The sequence below is a fragment of the Rhopilema esculentum genome, chromosome 14 (assembly GCF_057945365.1).
Source record: "Rhopilema esculentum isolate cy_ngs chromosome 14, ASM5794536v1, whole genome shotgun sequence".
Taxonomy (NCBI): Eukaryota; Metazoa; Cnidaria; class Scyphozoa; order Rhizostomeae; family Rhizostomatidae; genus Rhopilema; species Rhopilema esculentum.
The window spans coordinates 10,024,420-10,043,126 of NC_142828.1; the positions used below are offsets into that span (position 1 = coordinate 10,024,420).

At 36.7% G+C, this 18,707-nt stretch overlaps 1 protein-coding gene across 2 annotated transcripts; it reads right to left on the reverse strand.

Moving 5' to 3' along the window:
• Positions 1-60: 60 nt before the first annotated feature.
• On the reverse strand, positions 61-17,173 carry LOC135696462 (uncharacterized). 2 transcript variants are annotated; one of them, XM_065215857.2, is made up of 17 exons: positions 17,054-17,173; positions 16,144-16,237; positions 15,566-15,612; positions 14,578-14,635; positions 12,000-12,031; positions 11,264-11,327; positions 8,390-9,901; positions 7,729-7,756; positions 6,937-7,012; positions 6,625-6,672; positions 6,049-6,170; positions 5,742-5,776; positions 4,577-4,677; positions 3,809-3,901; positions 2,941-3,026; positions 2,052-2,097; positions 61-1,650 (listed from the first exon to the last, which is right to left on the reverse strand). In XM_065215857.2, exons 2-17 carry the CDS (start codon positions 16,172-16,174, stop codon positions 1,546-1,548), a joined length of 2,484 nt encoding a protein of 827 aa, XP_065071929.2. In that variant the 5' UTR covers positions 16,175-16,237; positions 17,054-17,173; the 3' UTR covers positions 61-1,545. The 2 variants fall into 2 exon arrangements, with proteins under 2 accessions (XP_065071929.2, XP_065071930.2); XM_065215858.2 differs by lacking the exon at positions 17,054-17,173 and adding an exon at positions 16,592-17,042.
• Between the last annotated feature and the right edge of the window lie 1,534 nt (positions 17,174-18,707).

The window sequence follows — 18,707 nt, forward strand, 5'->3', positions numbered from 1 at the left end:
AAAGCCCACTTCTCTCAACAGTTAAATAATAGAAGACTGTACGAATAAAAAAACAACGTGTACATATTCTGCATTGATACAAGCAATTAAGAAATTCTACACACTGAAAAATTGTTTTAAAAATACATGTAAACATCACAACGCAGACTTTATAAGTACATATAAGACGTATACAAATATCTGAAAATCAAACCATCAAAAGGTGACTTTCAGACTGTCCTGAGAGTCTTGGTAATGGCAGAACGAAGCACCTTTCCGCATCATTTATGTAAAACTGTAAAGTTAATAATAAAATTGTGCAGTAATAGCACAGTTAACATTTCGATGCACACTAACTACTTCGAAACAGGTATAAAACACTACATATATACGGGTAATAAACTTGTATAAAATACACCATCACTGTTATTCTGCATCCAAAAATTCATACTCTACATACAACTGGTGTAAAGATTATGCAAAACATGCTTGTTACATTGTAATTACATTACAGTAGTATAATCCCTAAAAAGTACTCAGTTTTCAGGAATCTATCAACAAATATTTGTTAAGTCACTGCATTGAGAAGTTAAAGATTACAACTAAGGTGTAAATGATAATATTTAAATATCAAACAATGTCCTAGTTCTTCGAAAATTGCTATAAAGAGCAAGCCTCGTTTTCCCACCTCACAGGTGCAAAAGGGAGGCATTAGCTCTGAGAATCCACGTGTCTTTTTCTGGAGTTAGGCTCAATCTGGAAGACTCCAGGAGGAAATTTATTCTTTGCCCTTAAAATAAAATATCCCTTGTGCTGCTTAGATTTTCTAAGTTTAATATAAATGAGACCACGTAATGCAAAATTACCACACGCAACTGCTAATTCTGTTATTAAATTCTTAAATTATTAAATTCTTATGCTTAAGAAAACAACAGAAATCATGTCCTTAAACATGTAAAGGCGCTTGTGTAAATAATCTATCTAACGATATATTTTCAAGGTATCCAGGGTTTTTCTGAGAAAAGAACAAGTTGGTTGATTGCTCTTTAAAATACTTGAACCGATTCACTCATTGTCACTAAAGCACGCCTAGTATTCCCTTGGTTCTAAAAGTTCTTAATACGTTATTGGTCGAATACGAAGTCAGTTTAAATACGACAAACAATCATTGGAACTGAATACGTTATTGGTGACAATGTTATGTTCCAAAACAATGATTAAGGAATGATTTAGGAACAGGGCTGGACATGATTAGCAGGATTACCATGATAATCAACGACGTTGATAAGATCTATAATAGCAAGTCAACATTGTCATAGAACGTTTGGGACAAGCAATACCATACAAGTTTCTCATTTCTAAAGACCTGGGAAGTTAAAAAAATCAACTTCTGATTGACAATTGCACAGCGCGTGGCAATGTTCATGCACCAAATTAATTGAGAAAATAAATCAGTAGCCTGGGACCAACAACGTAACTATTTCATCCGTTCACTTCTAAAACCTAATGAAGGTGACCATATCTAAACGAACTGAAGCGAGCAACATCTGCAACAACAGTAAGCGATCATCTTGAGGGAACGGTGACTGTGAGCTTTGTAGTGCCGCCCTTTTTGAGATCAATTGAATTTATCTTGAAATGGTTCACCAGCTGAACGACGCTGTCGAATTTCTACAGAGGGCAAAAAGACATTTAATGAATAGACGTGACGGAAAATGAAAACCAAACAACATCCAGCTAATGAATGCTGTTGTGTAGAGAGTTGGGTAATTGCTTCTCGCTTCACATACTGGTTCCGACCCCCCCACCTCCCCGCAGCCCAAAAGCAAAATGCTTGTTCTTCTACACCGAGAGTAGCAGGGGGCCGAGCCACACTTGCTAAATCTATCATTATTTACTTTCTTCTATTGTTTTTGAGGAATATACTATGAAGGTATTGCGCACTGAAGACACAAATCCAGATTGCAAATGTTTTGAACATATGATCTTAAGGGGGGTATATGATTAAATAAACTGTTAGAATTTCAGAAAAACCTTTAAAATTCAGACAGCAGTTAAAGAAAAGTTTTTACCTGATCTGAAGTACCAAGATGGTATTTATTTTGTTTTCGAAAAATGCTGAAAAAAGAAGAAGTAAATTTAGCTAGGTACTGATCAGAGAAAAGTTCCATCGGAGTTAAGAATAAGCTCAGGCTTCACTATTGATGATGGACAGAATTTGAAATTTGGGAACATTCTCTTAGAAAATCAAAACGTCTGTAGCATTAGCCATCGGTTATGTAAATAAATTTATCTAAATATTGCTTGACTGTAAAATGAAATAGGGAGATATCATAGAAAACTGGTGTTCAACCCTAGTACTTGATTTGATGGACTCAAGAATAAATGTAAGTTAAGTTTAATCGGATTTGATCGAAAATAATGCCGAGTGGGGAAAAGTGCCTACAATGCAAGAGGAAGAGGGGTAGCAACGATAAGATAAAGTGGCTTTTCTCATGTCAAGTCATGTTAGGTTCTGTAAGGATATGATCAAGTCATGTTATCTCTTGACAACGAAACGTGTTTTTAACAGTCTATATTACATTGAAGTACTAAAATTATTTTCTCATTATACTTCGGCTATTCGCATAAAGTACCACATGCAACTAATATATTTCATTTAAACCATTAGCTTATTCATACTAAGCTTATTTTCTTGCAATATATAATAATAAAAGCATCAGTTCATATTCATATGAACTGTTTTATTTAATGATAGAGGTATTGTTCGAAATCATAGTTGATCTACTACAACAAATAAGGTCGTGAAAAACTAAATAAAATTTTGATACATACTTTTTTGGCTATTCATAGCGAGTGTATGTTTGAGATAATACGAGAGATTTGTGGAAATATGTTCGAGACTATATACAGGTATTATTGTCAATAAACATTTGCGTATACGATGAAAAATAAACTCACTGGATATGTCTGATTTCTCCTTGGTAATAAATTGATATGGTGTAGCCATCAACTTTATCCGTGTTACGCACGACAAAACAACCATCCTGTAAGATGAAAATTCTTCATTAAATGACGCTTGATTTCCTGTTACAGGTAGGAAGTAGCAAGATAAACGATAATACAGTTAGCAAATAGCGATAATACAGTTAGCAAATAACGAGTATACTGACTTGATAACGAGTCTCGAAACGTCGTGTTTTTAACAATCAAACTGTCATTTTTTCATTCTCGTACTAAATTTATTTGCTAACTGTATTATCGTTATTCTGGATGAAGTACCACACGCAACGTACATATTTAATAGGAAGTAGCAAGAGCTTAGATGGACAAGCCGGGGGATAAGCTATCAAAGCCTTGAAGAGCTTAATAACTTAAAGTGTACCGGTTTTCAAAAGCAGGGTAAATTTTATTTGGCTTAGAAATGCACACGATGAAACCTGAAAAAAAACTGTTGAGACAAAACCATCAGAACAAAACTGTATTCAACTTCAAGTGTTTTCGTAGGCAACAGGCAATTAAGACACATCTGGTATTAAAACTTATGCTTGCATCATTTGAAAATGCTCTGTCATCATCCAGACGACACCTTCTTCTGTCTTATTCAGTGTGCAGCCTTCTTCTGTCTCATTCATAAATGGTTTCTTGATTCAAAAACCAGTAATTAAAGTTGGAAAGTTATCTTGCAAAGCATAGACGTAGAGAGGTAAGTGCTTTGTGAAAGAAGTTGAGCCATTGCCAGACAGATTGAAATGCACTTTCAGTGGCGTTTATTAACTATTCACCTTATTCACACTTTCGCAGAGTACTTACGGCCCAAAAACATTACCTTAGAAAGCGATCTTAGCTTTGATTCTGCTTGTTGTCTTCCCAAGTTGCCGTGAAACCAAGGTTGTGCTTCCAAGGACGTGTTGTTATTAGGCTGATGAAGTAGAAAATACATTTATATGTTACGCAAAATGAGTTTCAACTAAAAGGCAATCGATAGGTACTGAATTGGCCTAAGCCATCTTTCAATCAAAACTTGCCAATCGTTAAGCCTGTAAGTTTAACCATGGTCAAAGGTTCGCCAGTTTTTGATTAACAGACGGCTGAAGCTAATTCAGTCTCTTACCATTAGCTTTTAAACCGTTCGGTCCAACACACACAAGCGTGAACAGTTCTATAAGGAATGGCGCACAAACCACAGACCACAGACCACGGACCACAGACCACGGACCACAGACCACAGACCACAGACCACAGAGCACAGACCAATAAACAATAATATTCGTTAATCGTTAAATGTTTTCAATATACTAAACATGTCATTTGAGTTACAGATTTAAATGATAATCCCATTATTCTGATCTGTTTTACAATGAAATGACTAGAAAAGTTCTTTCTTTTGTCAGTCTACTGTACAGTTCTAAGTGTTATATAAACAGGGCTGTGTCAGATCATGTTGTTTCATTCATAATGTCTTTATGGAGATCACAATAATAACGAAAACCATCATTGTTTTATAGCTCGTTACAAGATCTGTGAATAAACAAATAAAGCAACTAACCAATAATGAACATAATTCAATTCAAGAAAGTGTACTGTATTCACTAACCTCGTTTGCAGGCAGAGGCCTTCCCGGTCGTGACGGTTTTTGTGGCTTTACTGAGTTTTGTAGTTCATTCAAGTCTAGAACAGGGCTTTCGTCTGGTACACCTAAAAGATTTCCAGATTATCAATATGACATAATTGTGTAGCTTTGGCTCGCTAGTGACACTCCGTTAATATTTGCTGACCAATGCAAAGTAAGGCCGCAGTGCCAAGAAAAGTTGCCTTTTGGTACTTTGCTTATTACTTGACGCAAACACACCAATTTCATACAACTGTCTATGACATGCGACAAAATTCCCACGTACAATAGAAGACAACAATGCCTACAGTTACCTAGCTTATCAGCGTTACGCAATATGGAATTATCCCCTGACGTAATGGAAATAGTTCCAAAATTTTAACTGCCTTTGACTAACATTACCATCAAACTAATATCATCAATTTGTAGGGGCTGTAAGGGAGCCGTTGGAAACGTGATCATCATCCTTAAATTTAATGGTCTTCTTACAATTTACTTAGATCTTACATACCCAGTGGCAAAATGAGAAGATGGTATTGCTACTTGGGGTGTATGGGTGTCACCTCATATACGGTGGAAATACAGTGGAAACTGACAAATTGATTCTTGTAGAATGGCATTTAGTGATGAAGGTGTAGACGAGTTATTAAGAAAATTGAAATAATCCAAAAAATGAAGTGGAAGTTGCATCTAACAACAATCAACAGAGCTATAGTCACGTGATCACAGACTCCTGTCCTGTTCCTTACAAATACATGCATCTAAGTGTGAGAACACAGTGCCTAGACTTCACCCGCTCCAATCAGACTATTCTCTAGTTTTTTGCCTGATTATATATAGCATAATAGCTATTAATCACTATCTTCCAGTTGCACCCATCTCCAAGTTTTGTAGCGAACTTTCTATCGTTGTTCCATTTGCAATTGTAACCCTTGTTACCAGCTTCGCTGTAATATCATTAACTATAGCAATAATAACTATTCGTTGTAGAAAAAGGACCATTTCAACCTGGATGTCAAATTTGCATAATTATAGCAGCCTAAGGACAGGAAGCTAGAATTTCATTCTGGTACCTTCTCTCTTAGAACCCTATATTTCCAAACGTTAAGACGAATTTCAAGTGAATGGCATTCTAGAGAATACTTCCTACCTGGCATAGGTCTTGGTGGCAGGCGTCTGTTACTCCTGTAAAAAGTTTATATAATTAGATATTGTAATTGCCATTTAGACTATACACACCGAAAAAACACCGAATGTGGTAATGGTAAGATTTTCTGGTCAAGAATTTGGTTAATGTGAATGAATCTGAAATTCGAGGAATACCGAAACATTACCACATAGAGATTGTGATAATTGTAAAAACCAAAGCTCTTTTAAAGGCATTTTTAGATTTCTTCTGCCAGAATTCAGTATTCTTCAGGCTAAAGAAGCAAATCACTGGAGTGAAGCTTACGTACATAGAGTCTCTCTTTGCTTCTCTCGGTGGTGGCTCTTGTGGCGGTTCATCTTTTGGTGGACGGTCTCTTTGTAGAGGACCTCTTGGGGGTGGATCTTTGTGCATTGGCTCTCTTGCAGGTGGCTAAACAAAAAAGGGATGTGCATAAAATCAAGAAAGTCCAGGATGATGACAACTGCTTTTTCAGTATTACGACGGTCTAGCTAGGCCTGTGTCAAATTCTTAGGGTGGCCAAAGAGATTAGCTTTCCGACAAAGTTTCGTATAAGCGTAGGAGAAACAGTAAATTTTCGATGAAGACCCGATTTTCTGAAAAATCGAACCTGCTACAAGTACCAAGTCTTTTTTTAGGCACCGATGTGTGTAGATGCTTACAGAGGCAGGTCGTGTAAAGGAAACTTGAAACTTTCAAAGGGATCATTCTTAAGTATAGGCTAAATATTTGCTGGTTAATAAAGCACCCTGTTTACTCTACTGATTAAACTGGGGACAGGGGTAAGGGCAAGTCTTCTTTATAACCATCTTGAAATCTCCTTTTAGAACCTACAAAAATTCATGTTCCGAAATGAAATTCTAACCTTGTTTCTTTGAGGATTTGTCAGTCCAGTCAATACTTGATTCAGCATCTGATTGGGAAGTAGACATAATTTTTACTATTCAAACATAGTAACATTATTCCAAGAATTGATAAATAGGTTTTAAAACACTTAAAAAGATAAAAATTATCACCAACCAATTGAATTCCCATATAAGTAATTTATCTACCTTACGAAGAAAATATCGACCTTAATCATCCTTACACACTCTGTTCCAAAAGCCATTTCTTTATCATATCTAAACTTTTCAATCATATTCTCTTAACGCATAGACAAAAATGTTAAAACAACTACCTTCTCCTCTTCAGAAAAAGCTTTCTTTTTGTTAGAATTAGACAATTTTCTGTTCTCCTGGCCTTCTGGAGGACATCTTAAATGAAAATAAAAGGTGGTTTACAAAAGAATGAAAAATCATTTAGCTTTCTAAGTACAACGGTCAGGGTCACACATTTGGCTAAAATCTTTTGAAACGGTCCAGTCATGTATAAAAAGTATGGAAGTTCTGTTATTATCGGATGTTTTTACGGTTGGTGAATGCAAGAAGAGGTTAGTGATAGGCAATATAATAAGAAGGACCTACAATGAGTCGAGCCCGTGATATTCTGGCATTTTGGTGACATAATTCTACTATTTCAAAGACTTACTGTCAAATATATTTTTAAGGCCTTCTTTTATTCACCACAATCACGCCTGCTCAATTTCACGATTTTCTGTGTCAGAAACAAACAACTTGCGCAGTCGGGTGATTTTTACAAAAAATAAAGAACATAACTACTGGTGCTCTTAAAAAAACTAGCTTTCTTTATCCAAATTGATTTCAAGCTCAAACTTTTTCAATGTTATAAACTGGCTATTTTAAAAACACCTGATGCCATGGAGCGAATGAAAGGTCCTCGCATTGCAATATGCTATCTACAAAGCAACGGCCTAACACCGACAGCTCCTAGGCTTGCAAATATCCCGTTCCGTGAAACTCCTTAATTTTTACCTTCTTGAAATTCTGCTTTGTAAGGGACCACATATATGTAAGACCCCGGAGCCTTTGTATAATATCATTCAAAAGAGCCGTTGAAAACTTTATTTTACCTTCGTCCAGATGACGGGTTCTGATCAACTAGAAAAATAAGAAAACAATCAATTTATCAGCCAAAACAGTAAAAAATATATTAGAAACAGCATAAAAACAGACCTCTGTCTACCAAATTAACTCCATTGCTGATCGTAGCCAGACATGTAAACCATGACCAACTTTGAATCGTTTGAAATTCGATCAAATAAGTAGAAATACAAGAAAGCTAGTAAGCTCAGGGTGAGAGCATCTCTCTTTGTTCCTATCTCGGGCATCAAACGTGATAAACAAATTTTTCTTGGCCACCTATCTTTTGTCTATCCCATAACAAAATACGTTTCGCCGTTATGCACTGTTTTTAAAACTTTTTTAGGCCCTGTGCAGCTCAAAAATTGCATTGTGGGATTCAACGGTGAGAAAGGGCTCAATTGGTAGCAAAGAGTTTGTAAAAACCCTTGAGACAAACGACTAGAATGGCCTTCCGGGTGAGCATCGTGTTCACTGCTTATTTCTGGTGGGAAGATGGGATAAATGGCAAGAGAGCAAAGAGGCGTATAGGTTTTTCCTATGGGCTATCAAAAACCTTATAGGCCAGTTTCTGCATCGCTGATAGAATTCAACCGACAAAAATAAATAGTGCCAATGAAAAAATGTATTGACTCTAATGCTGCAATTTACCTAGGCTAGGTATTTCATATGCTTCTGTCATTACTGGTATGTTGTTTTGACCAATAACTTCATAATTTTCTTGACATTCTTCTGGGGGAGGGAGCGGTGGTACAGCGCCCCTATTTGATACTGGATTTCCCGACATATTTTGGTGTTTATCTATATTGAAGGGTGCTCTTGTCATTCCTCCATTTTGGGTTGTAAAAGCGGCACTACCTTCAACAACCTCATAATTTTCATCAGACTGAAGACCTGATACCTCTTCATTACTGGTAGCAGGTTGGGTGAATTGCTGTCTCCCTTTGGGTCTTGTGTCTTTACTCGGTCTTGGGGGCGCATGTGCCTTAAACGAGTCACGTTGTTTCGATCCAGGATAGGTATTGTTGCCCGACTGATGTGTAGATGGCCCGTGTCTAGATGGTCTTTTAGGAGTCTGGCTTTGGTCCGGAACTTCATAATTTATATCAGGTTCTGGAGGATTTCCTTCCCATTGCCCCATAGGTGGACTGCTTCGTGTTGCTTCACTGTTCACAAAATCATTAAATTTTCCACACACCTGGGACTTTGTAGGCGGGCAAATTATAATATCCGCGTAGCTCTGACGAATTGCTTGCCTGTTTCTCGGGGGGTCTGGAACTGGCTCGTGGCTCTGGCCTTGTTGCGTTTCATTTTTTAAAGTCATGTCATCTGGGACTTCATAATTCAAAAAGCCATCGTTCCGAGAAGCTCCTTCTATTGGGACAACATATTGGTCTTCTGCCTCAGCAATAGGCTCAATATAGTCTTCTTCTTCGTCTTCTGGCCACGACACTTGTCGGGTCAGGCTGTTTTGTCTTGCCGGTTTAGGTTCAAACTTTACCTGATTATTTTTCTGAACTGGAGCATTGGGCGGGAGAGCATTCTTTTCCGGCCTAGCAGGAGAGTCAGTTGACTGCTTTCTTAGATTGGGTCGGGTGGAACGATCAATTCTAGGTGGGCCAGCAACAGGATTTGAATTTACTGATCTCTGTTCAACTGTAGGGTTATTTTGCGACAAACTGTTATTGTTACCGGCCATGCTTTCGCTCAAGTTCATTGTATTGCTGCCCTTTAGAAATTTTGAAAGTTTCGTGGCTATTGCTCGTTGTTTCTCGTTATGTACTGGTACCATGTCGTATGTACTAACAATATTGCTGTTTTCCTGGTCTTCTCGCGATGGCGGCCATCTACGGCTTTTCGAGTTCGACCCTGTGGCGGCTTGTGGGTCATTGCTCCTTTCTGCTGCATTAGGCCTTGGTTGTAAAGGCTTAGGCGGTATCACCTTGGGTTTTGGGTCCACACTTGGTCGGGGCTTGCTTGCGACGGGCCGGTTTTTCGGCCGGTCGTATGTTTCAAAAGCAGCCTTTGAATTTGAAGAGAAGCCGTTCATTGACTGGCTGTTTCCAGAGCCAGCTGTTTCGAATCTCCGTTTGAGGTTTGCAATATCAATATTCCCGGATGTAGAAGGGCTTTGATCACTGTCTGGAAGCGTAGAATGGTGATCTAAATGAAAAGACATGAACGGATTAAAAAATTTCCTAAAAATGCTAGATTTTACGTGAAAACCAATTCCTTGCACAATTAGCACTTCCTTATGACCCCTTCGAAAAGCTCTGATTAAAGATCAGTCTTCTGCAAAAAGCTCCATATCGTTGACAATCCCTCATGCGTAGGCCTGTCATTATATGGGGCGTGTGGCGGTGTGACAAGAGAGTTTTTTGCCATCTGCGGATGCTTACAGGTACCACGGAGCGTTGAGGAAAGTGGGAAGTCTAAAAAAGTTGGGAGGGGGAGTTGCGTATGCCACTTAAAGGCATACTATATGAGAAGAAATAAAATGAAATACTTTTGTAAAATGAAATTCACCGAACACGGATGAACAATATTATACATAGCATCTATGAGCCTTAATCTAATAAAGCTACCAATAGGCTAGAAATTCAGAGTTACTTTGGGCAGTCTCTGGAAAAGTTAATCATGGCATATATAGAGAACCAATTTCTGAAACATATCAAGGAGAAAATATGCAGCTGTATATTGTAAGGAGGTTACCCCCGTTCTCACCCCCCCCCCGTACCTGCGGTTATATACTTGTTTGTTCCTACTAATCTTCATGCGGTTGTAGTAATGTAGGTACTTATATCAAGGACAAGCTGAGTTTAAGCTTTCTAATCATAACTATAACAGAATGAAGACGAGTAAGAACAAACAACCATATAACAGTGAGTACGGAGGTGAGAACGGGGGTAACCTTCTTACAATATGATGTTAATTTTTGTTGTCAATTTAGTTTTGAAATATATTGTCCATTTAGACCGTATTCATATTGTATGAAATTGCTATATTAATCATGGTTAACATGTTATGCCATCTTCAAATAAAAAACTCATTAGCATTACTATTATGCAAGCCAATTTCTACCTTTGCTATTGTTTCTTGCAGCATTTTGCGCAAGAACCCCCCCTCCCCCTATTTCATTTTGATAGCACTGCACCTCTAGCCAATGGCCAGCCTGTTAGTAAAGGCCATAGAGATAGGATCCTAATTTTATGGAAAAGGCAGAGTCTTGCCACGATAAATATATCAAGTATTTGTACGTGTGGCTAAAAAATATTTGTTATTCAACTTATAACAGTAAATAAAAGGCTATAGCTTTGAACATACTTATTAAGGTGTTTCGAGTATAACCCTTCATCAGTAATAACGAAAAAGATTTCGATAAGGTGGTTGGCAAAGAAAAAGAATCGTTAATATAATAGCGAAAAGTGGAATGCGCAAAAGAATGCGGCGCAAGAAAGAGAGTGGAAGATTTGAAGGAATATGCTACTACAAAAGGAACAAACAGAGATGGATCATTTATCTTACCAGGGTCACTTTGTGAACCAAGGATCACTTTTGCATCATCGGGCAAATCATAAATCTCGTCGGACTAGAACAAATAAAAGAAATTTGCTGGGCTTAGGGGTGGTGAGAAACGTTACCCTACGTTGTTTTGACTACAATGCACTGACGTCGATTGTGTTGCACTGGAAGCTACTCAGATTTAATTAAGCATTTGATTTGAAAAACTGCTAAACCAGTTGTTACATGAAATTATTAACAAAAAACTGTAGAAATTCATGCTTTCTAGGCAAATAGCCCTTAGACACTTCCTTGATCCGTTAGTTTATTATCATGAAAGTCAATTGAGTATTTTTCTATTACCAAGGAAAGTCGCCTCTTAAATAATTTTTCATTAATTCTTTCGACTTTTTCGAAAACCACTTTACCAAATAATAAGAGTTTCTTGTTTGTCTAGGAGGCGATGCTTGAACTATTTCCGGGTACAACCTAAAGTTTTGGATTAAAAAATAAAATAAAATGGTATAACGATTCGCTCCTTTATCAATAAATTCACATGTCGTTTCCAAGAAATTTATGCACTAAAAATTCTGCCAAATGTTTTGTTTATCGATACTCCTGAATGCTCGAAATTTACAGTTGGAAAACCTCTGGTCATTGTGGTGTTTCAGCGTACAAATACAGGCCATAATACCAAAATAATGGTCAATATCTAGAATAAAAAAAACAAAACTGTGCAAAGAACATTTATCAGTGTTACCTCGGTTCCTCCGCCGCTTGATGGCCTTTCGCCTAGAAGAATTAAAGTGGGAACGTTCAGCGCTGAATGAAGTCTTTCAACATGTGTCGATTGGCATTCACAGAAGAATATTTCCGTACTCATTAACCTAATGCCTTGATATCTAAGAACAGCCCAGTGCTCGTCTTCCACCAATTAAAGCAGGTTTCATTGTTCTCTTGTCTATTTTGAATTGCTTCGTATTGCTATGATATTACTTGATTTCTGACCACAAACTATATAATGCAGAAAGAAAGGAAACTGGCGCATTCTTTTCAACAGAAATGCCTCCTGTGGCAATGACAGATGTCCTTTAGTTTCGATTATCTAAGAATGGCTAGCCCATTTAACAAATATTGAGTTAGCAATGAGAAATGGCGCATTAATTTGCAATATGATATTCGACTCTCAGAGTGGTAAACACAAGATATATCAAATGACCTAGATTTACGGAAAGTTCGTCATGCAGTCGCTTGGGACGCTAACATCCAAGCTCTAAGGGCCAATGGAGCTGCCAGACGTGTTTTAACATTAACATACAGAAAGCAAAGACAAGTCTCTTCATTCCTGCTCCTTGAAAACTAAGAATTTCTTTTTCAGTGAAGTACAAAAAAATAATGAAATTTTAACCGTTTAAACAGTATCAATTATCTTCCATATCTTAATCGAACAGAAATTGTTCTACTTCCCAACAGACCAAGAAGGATAAAGAATAAAGTTGTTTATTAAAGAGCTGTAAAAACTAGGAGCACAATAAGATATTGCATTTTTTGCATTTCATTTAAAGACTCATTGCTAACAATGAGCCATTGCGCTATGCAAGCATCCCATAATGCATTTCTAGACAGTCTGAAATTAATTCTGGTTAATCCGTATCAGAAGTTCACTGCCATTGGTCAGGGGCGGATCCAGCAAAAAATCTGACTGAGTTCCAGGCCAGAGCTGGGGACTTTCAGATAATGCATTGATCATTGTGCATAAGACAACATTATTATTCATATTTATGCATTTTGGTACCATTGAGGGGGGGGGGGGGGAAGTACTATCTACTCACTAAATCTAGATTCTAAATTTCTTCCCGACAAAAAACAATGCCTCTGTGAAAAAATTTTCAACCCCCTCCCTTTCTCAATACCCTTTGTTTGTTTTGGATGCCACAGCAAAGCTTTTCCCTTTTGTTTTGCTCGCAATTTGTTGTTTTGCCTCCGTAGACACCAGCCTATTCGTCAAAATATGGTGTTCCGTCTGAGCATAGGTTTTCCGTGCCATCAAAGACTGCAATTTAAAATCAAGGTAGTTAACACTCCTGGAAAATTAACGATATCTTCTGGTTTTATCTTAAACGCTTAATAATTTGCTAGAATGCTGCGATGGTCGTGAGTATAAGACATCTGCAGTCGCCATTTCGAATTCAATGTTTTGCAGTTCCACAATAGAACAGAAACTATAGTAAGCCAATCAACTGTTGGCTATTGTACAGCTCTCTTACAAATATGGTATCATTTCCGAGTTCCAGCTGCTGTTTTGACTAAGTTCCATCCGTGTTCCAAACAAAAATTTCATTGTTTCTATTCATTCACTTCCGAGGCACAAAACGTTTATTTCCGAGTTTTAAAAGTTTATTTCCGAGCTCTAGGATTGACTGCTGCTGCTGCTGACGTCTAGAAAATCGTTTTCAAATCACGACAGAGAAGAAACTGCCAATTTTAAGATTTTTAAGAGACTGTGATAAAACTTAGAATTTTTAGGTTTCAATTTTTTAATTAAAATATTTTTTGTTTCAGGCAACACTATTTTTAGCTGTTTGTTGGAAAACTGACTCACTCTGGATCCGCCTCTGATTGGTGGATTGTTGCCACGCTCGCAAAGGCCCATTGTTAGCATGAGTCTTTAAGCTCAAAGAATAATGCAAAAACTATTGTAGGTTTCAGGACTGGAAATATCTTTCATTAAAAATTTGATTGCCAATTGCTTTGCAATCAAAGTCAACAATACCAAAAGGTAGCATTCGTCATTTTTATGGATTCAGGTACTTGTTGATACCAGCTGAGCAAATATTTAAATAGTAGGGCAATAGAAATGTTTGGGCAGAAAATACAAAATAAACAACAAGTATAAGTAAGATCACAAAGTGGAAGTTCTTCTGAGGATTGATTTTGATTACATTTGTTTTGCTTTGAATTAATAGATTTCTTTTTATATGTTTGTTTTTTATAATTAATCAATGAAGCATAAGAATTAAGGCTTGAATTTACCTTGCAGACTACCCTTAAATATAAGAAATGGTGATGTTTTATCTCATGAATTGAATGTACTTACAATCTTTAGAGACTGATTTATTTGTGTGCTTAACACATATCATCATTTATTCTATAATGTGGAAATTGATGCCATCATCATCATCAGCATCATCATCACCACAATCAACAGCTCCGTATGCAAGGTGGCCCCCATGGCCTGCAATTTATGCCCTGCTGCAATCTAATTATACTTTTATCACAATATGCTTCTAAACAAAATAAGCTGTAGCAGGGTCCTAAAGTAGCAAAAGTTTTCATACCTTGACTTGGTTTTGCATCTTCTGGACAATCATAAATTTCATCATCTGACTCATCAAACTGCATTAAAGATTAAAAATATGGTAAAATATCATGCTAGCAAGGAGCTTCTGAGCTGGAGGATTTAAGTTGTGATTATAAAACATAAATATGAACCAATACCTATACCAAAATTTTCTAATACTGGTGTGAATTTGACAAAGAAATACCTAACACATCTTTCCTATATTTATATTTTTAAGATATCTATCATGCAAGACTGGATTTTTGTCTTTGAAAAACATTTGTAAAACAAGCTACCAGAGGGCAAGATCAATCTTTAAACAAAGATATCATAAGAAGTATAGAGCCTTTTTAGAGTGACAGGTTTCAGTATGAGTGGGTACAACAAAAAAGGTATGGGTGAGACACAACCATTGCTGATAACAATAACAATAAAACCTTTTTAATGTAGCTTAATAACACAGACACTAATATACACATTTATTGATTAAAAGCATTGCAGGCACACTGACTTACAAGCACACTAAAAAACAATTTTTAAACAGCATTTTAAACTGATTTGCACATTTTGAAAACTTAATTTCATTCTATAATACTTTATCGGGCTATTTGACTCATGAAAATACTTTTCATATAAACAGTTTTCAGCAAATCGGGCCCATTAGCAAATTTGTTAATGGCCTTTGGACCTTTAGAATTGAATATTCAAAGAACAAAAAAGGTCCATTAAAGTTGTATCTCTAGTATTGAAGTTCATTCCAAAAAGAATCCACACCTCAACAAACATTTGAATTTGAAAGCAGATTTTCTTGCAAATGAAGTTCACCTCATTTGTTCAGCTACAGTTCGGGTTTGTAGATGCATGACATGCTCTTCCATGGTGCAAAATATTGTGAATTTTGGCCCCCAGGTTTAAAAGGTTGCCCCTTCCTCTTGTAGAACTTTCAATATTATCAAGAAAGAAATATTGTGTTATGAATACTCTACCTCATCTGCACTCCAGTCATCAGCTACACCTTCATCTTCTGGACAATCTTTGATCAAAGAATACACATAAATATAAAACCACATTTTGAAAAGCACCAAACATATGCATAAATCTATTGACATGGAGCTATTTCTCATCATTTTCTTCTCATTTGCGGGGAAAGGGAAACATTTAAGCTTGAGGAGATAAAATAAACCTGACAATTCACCAAAATTATTATTAAAAAAAAAATCTAGATTATCCAAATTTATGATTAGCAGCTTCAGTTTGTGGTTCTCCTTGAAGCTAATGGACCAACATAGCTTATATATGTTTGAGTGAATATTTAAATCCAGTGCACTAAAGTAAGGAAAATTGCTAAATGCTTAATTTCTTTGCCTTAAAATATTACCTTAATGTTTTAGAGTTACTGATTCATATATCAGCTATTTCAGAAAGCAAGTGAAATTTTTGGCTTCAACAGAATACAATTATGTTATATATTGGAACTGAAAGTATTTTGGCCTCAACATAATATAATTTTGTTATAACAATAAGATAATCAAAGAAAATAATATTTTAAGCTTGATTATTTTACCTCTTTGAAAGTAAGAATCGTGTGTTGCCATGGTCTGATGATTATGACTGCCAAAAATTTTAAAGCAAATATGCTACCAGATTCCCCTTACAATCTATGGAAGAAATAGTTGCAATGAAATTTCATCTCCTCAATAATTATATAATTAGTTCAAAATATTTCGATTACCAATGCCATCAGAAGCCAACACAAATATAAATCTCCATTTTAGATTCCTAAAAATTGAAATTGGTGGGCACTAAGCATAATTCTTGCTAGCTTTCATGTGCCTATGTTGAGAATTATGCAAGGAAATGCTAACAATATGTCCACACTTAAGCACAGCCCCATCTGCACCACTGCTGGCCAATCTTTAAAACTGTAACCCAAATTAATTTGAATTGCTACAAATAGATAAATACTTTCCTTTTTATACAAACTGTCATATTATAAATCTTAATATACTCACATAATAATATAGTTCTCTAATTCTTGTTTTTTTCGATGATTCCCTACTTATACATTCCCCCTTTACCAGCGAAATTTGAGCAAGACATAATCTTATTTCCGCGAGCCTTGCTCATACTTCCGCTTTCGGAATTGATGATGCAATCATTATGATGTGGCATTTGCAGGTCGATGGAATTTTTCTAGCAAGCAATTATACTTTACTTAAGTTAAATTAAACATTTTGAAATGTTCTATATTTTCATTTGGAAGGGCTATGGTTGAATAAGTATTGGAAGGACATCTCTTATGTGAGATAATTCAGTCTACTGCTGTACTGATCAGCGTAGTGTGATGGATGCACCGTTATGCAAATAGAACGACCGAAATTCATTCGGAAAATATCGATGAGATATCAAAATAACGAACATGGTAAATAAAATACATCAAAGGTCATAAAGGCTCAATCTGAGAGTGGACTCACCTCAAATATGACACCATCGATCCTACGTAAACACATTACAGATACGTGAACGACGCACGCATCGCTTTCGGTTTCTATCGAGTTCCTCGTTACCAGGTCCTTGTAACAATATACCGTAAAACATCACTTCAAGAAAATCTTGTACAACTTTGTTGGAAACAGTATTGTTTTATTTGAAAATCCCGGGAAATCCTTTTGTTCCCGTGGAAACCTCTCGTGCGCTATTTGCAAGAATGAATTGCCCCTCGCACGAGTATTGGCCGTATTTAATACACAAGATCCTATCATCATCACACCCGTCAAGAGACCCACTAAATGCGCATATTTTCCCCGGCGGGCTCTGTCAGTTCAGTGGCGGATTTAAGGGGGGCAACTAGGGGCAGTTGCCCCTCCCTCAACGAGTTGAAGCAAGTCTAGGGCCCCTTTTTTGAAATTGTGCGCCCCTTTTGAAGAATGAGGATCAGATGAAAAAGGTTCTTGGACCGATAGGGTAATTTGCTTCATGGATTACCTCAAAGTTATGTTGTTTATTATGAGAAGGTATCTGAAGTTGTTGTACACAGCGTACTCTCGTAACCAATTTTTGAAAATTTTTCAGCGCCCCCACCACCAACGGCCCCTCCTTCAAATTTGCTCTGGATCCGCCCCTGTGTCAGTTGGTCCAATGTGTTCCTGAAAGTATAAACTGGACACTAATCTCTGATTCTGGGTAGCATAAAATGTGCCCTTTTCTCTAAATTGCCAAAATTTTGTAACCCTTTTCACTGAGAATATTCAAGCCTGACAAAAAATTCTATCCCATTTTTGGGGGCGGCTGGGATCGCGAAAATCTCCCGTCCAAATGCGCGCTCCTAAAAGCATGTGCAGTAGATGAAGGTGCGTTTGTGAAATTTATTTGTTTTTCCTGCATTTCAAAGAGGAAAGTCACCAAAAAATTTGTGATTGAATTAAATAAAGCAGAAACTTCTGGTCTGGCATTTTTGACATCAGAAGATGTGAGAGTTGCGTGAGTGGCGAGTCTCTTTGTGACAAAAAGCTCTTGTTACTTTGATGCCAACTTTGATGATTACTTTGATGTTCAGTGGCGGAGTGGCTATGTTTTCCCTGGGGTGGCCAAGTCAATATTTGCGCCCTGTCGTGGTTATAAGTGTATGAAAGCACGTGTTTCTAGAAGAGAAATCAATTTTTGCAAATCGAATTCAAAATATCATGAGAAAATTTTGACTAAAAATGCGAGTATGAATGGAAAAATTATGTAATCCTAACATTTGACCTTCTCGATCGTGGTTCGGTAAAAATCCAGCAATTTCGAATGGGTTTATTTTTGAGGGTCGACCTATTTTCGATGAAATGCGATAGGGAAAAAATAAAATACTAATCAACAGACATTCTATTTAGTTACACTGATGTTTCATACAGGCTTGGGGTTTATATAAAACTGTATTAAGTACTACTTAAAGATAACTGTATGAACAGAGCCAAAATAACAGTGTTTCGTTAGCAAACTACTTTCATTGGTCTTTCATTGGCTTTCATTGGCCATTTCTCAGCCGATTTTAGCCAATTTTGCATAATTGAAAGTATTTCATGATGTTTATTTTTGTTCTGTGCTTAAAATTCATAAATTCTCAAAGTAGGCTTTAATGACGTCACA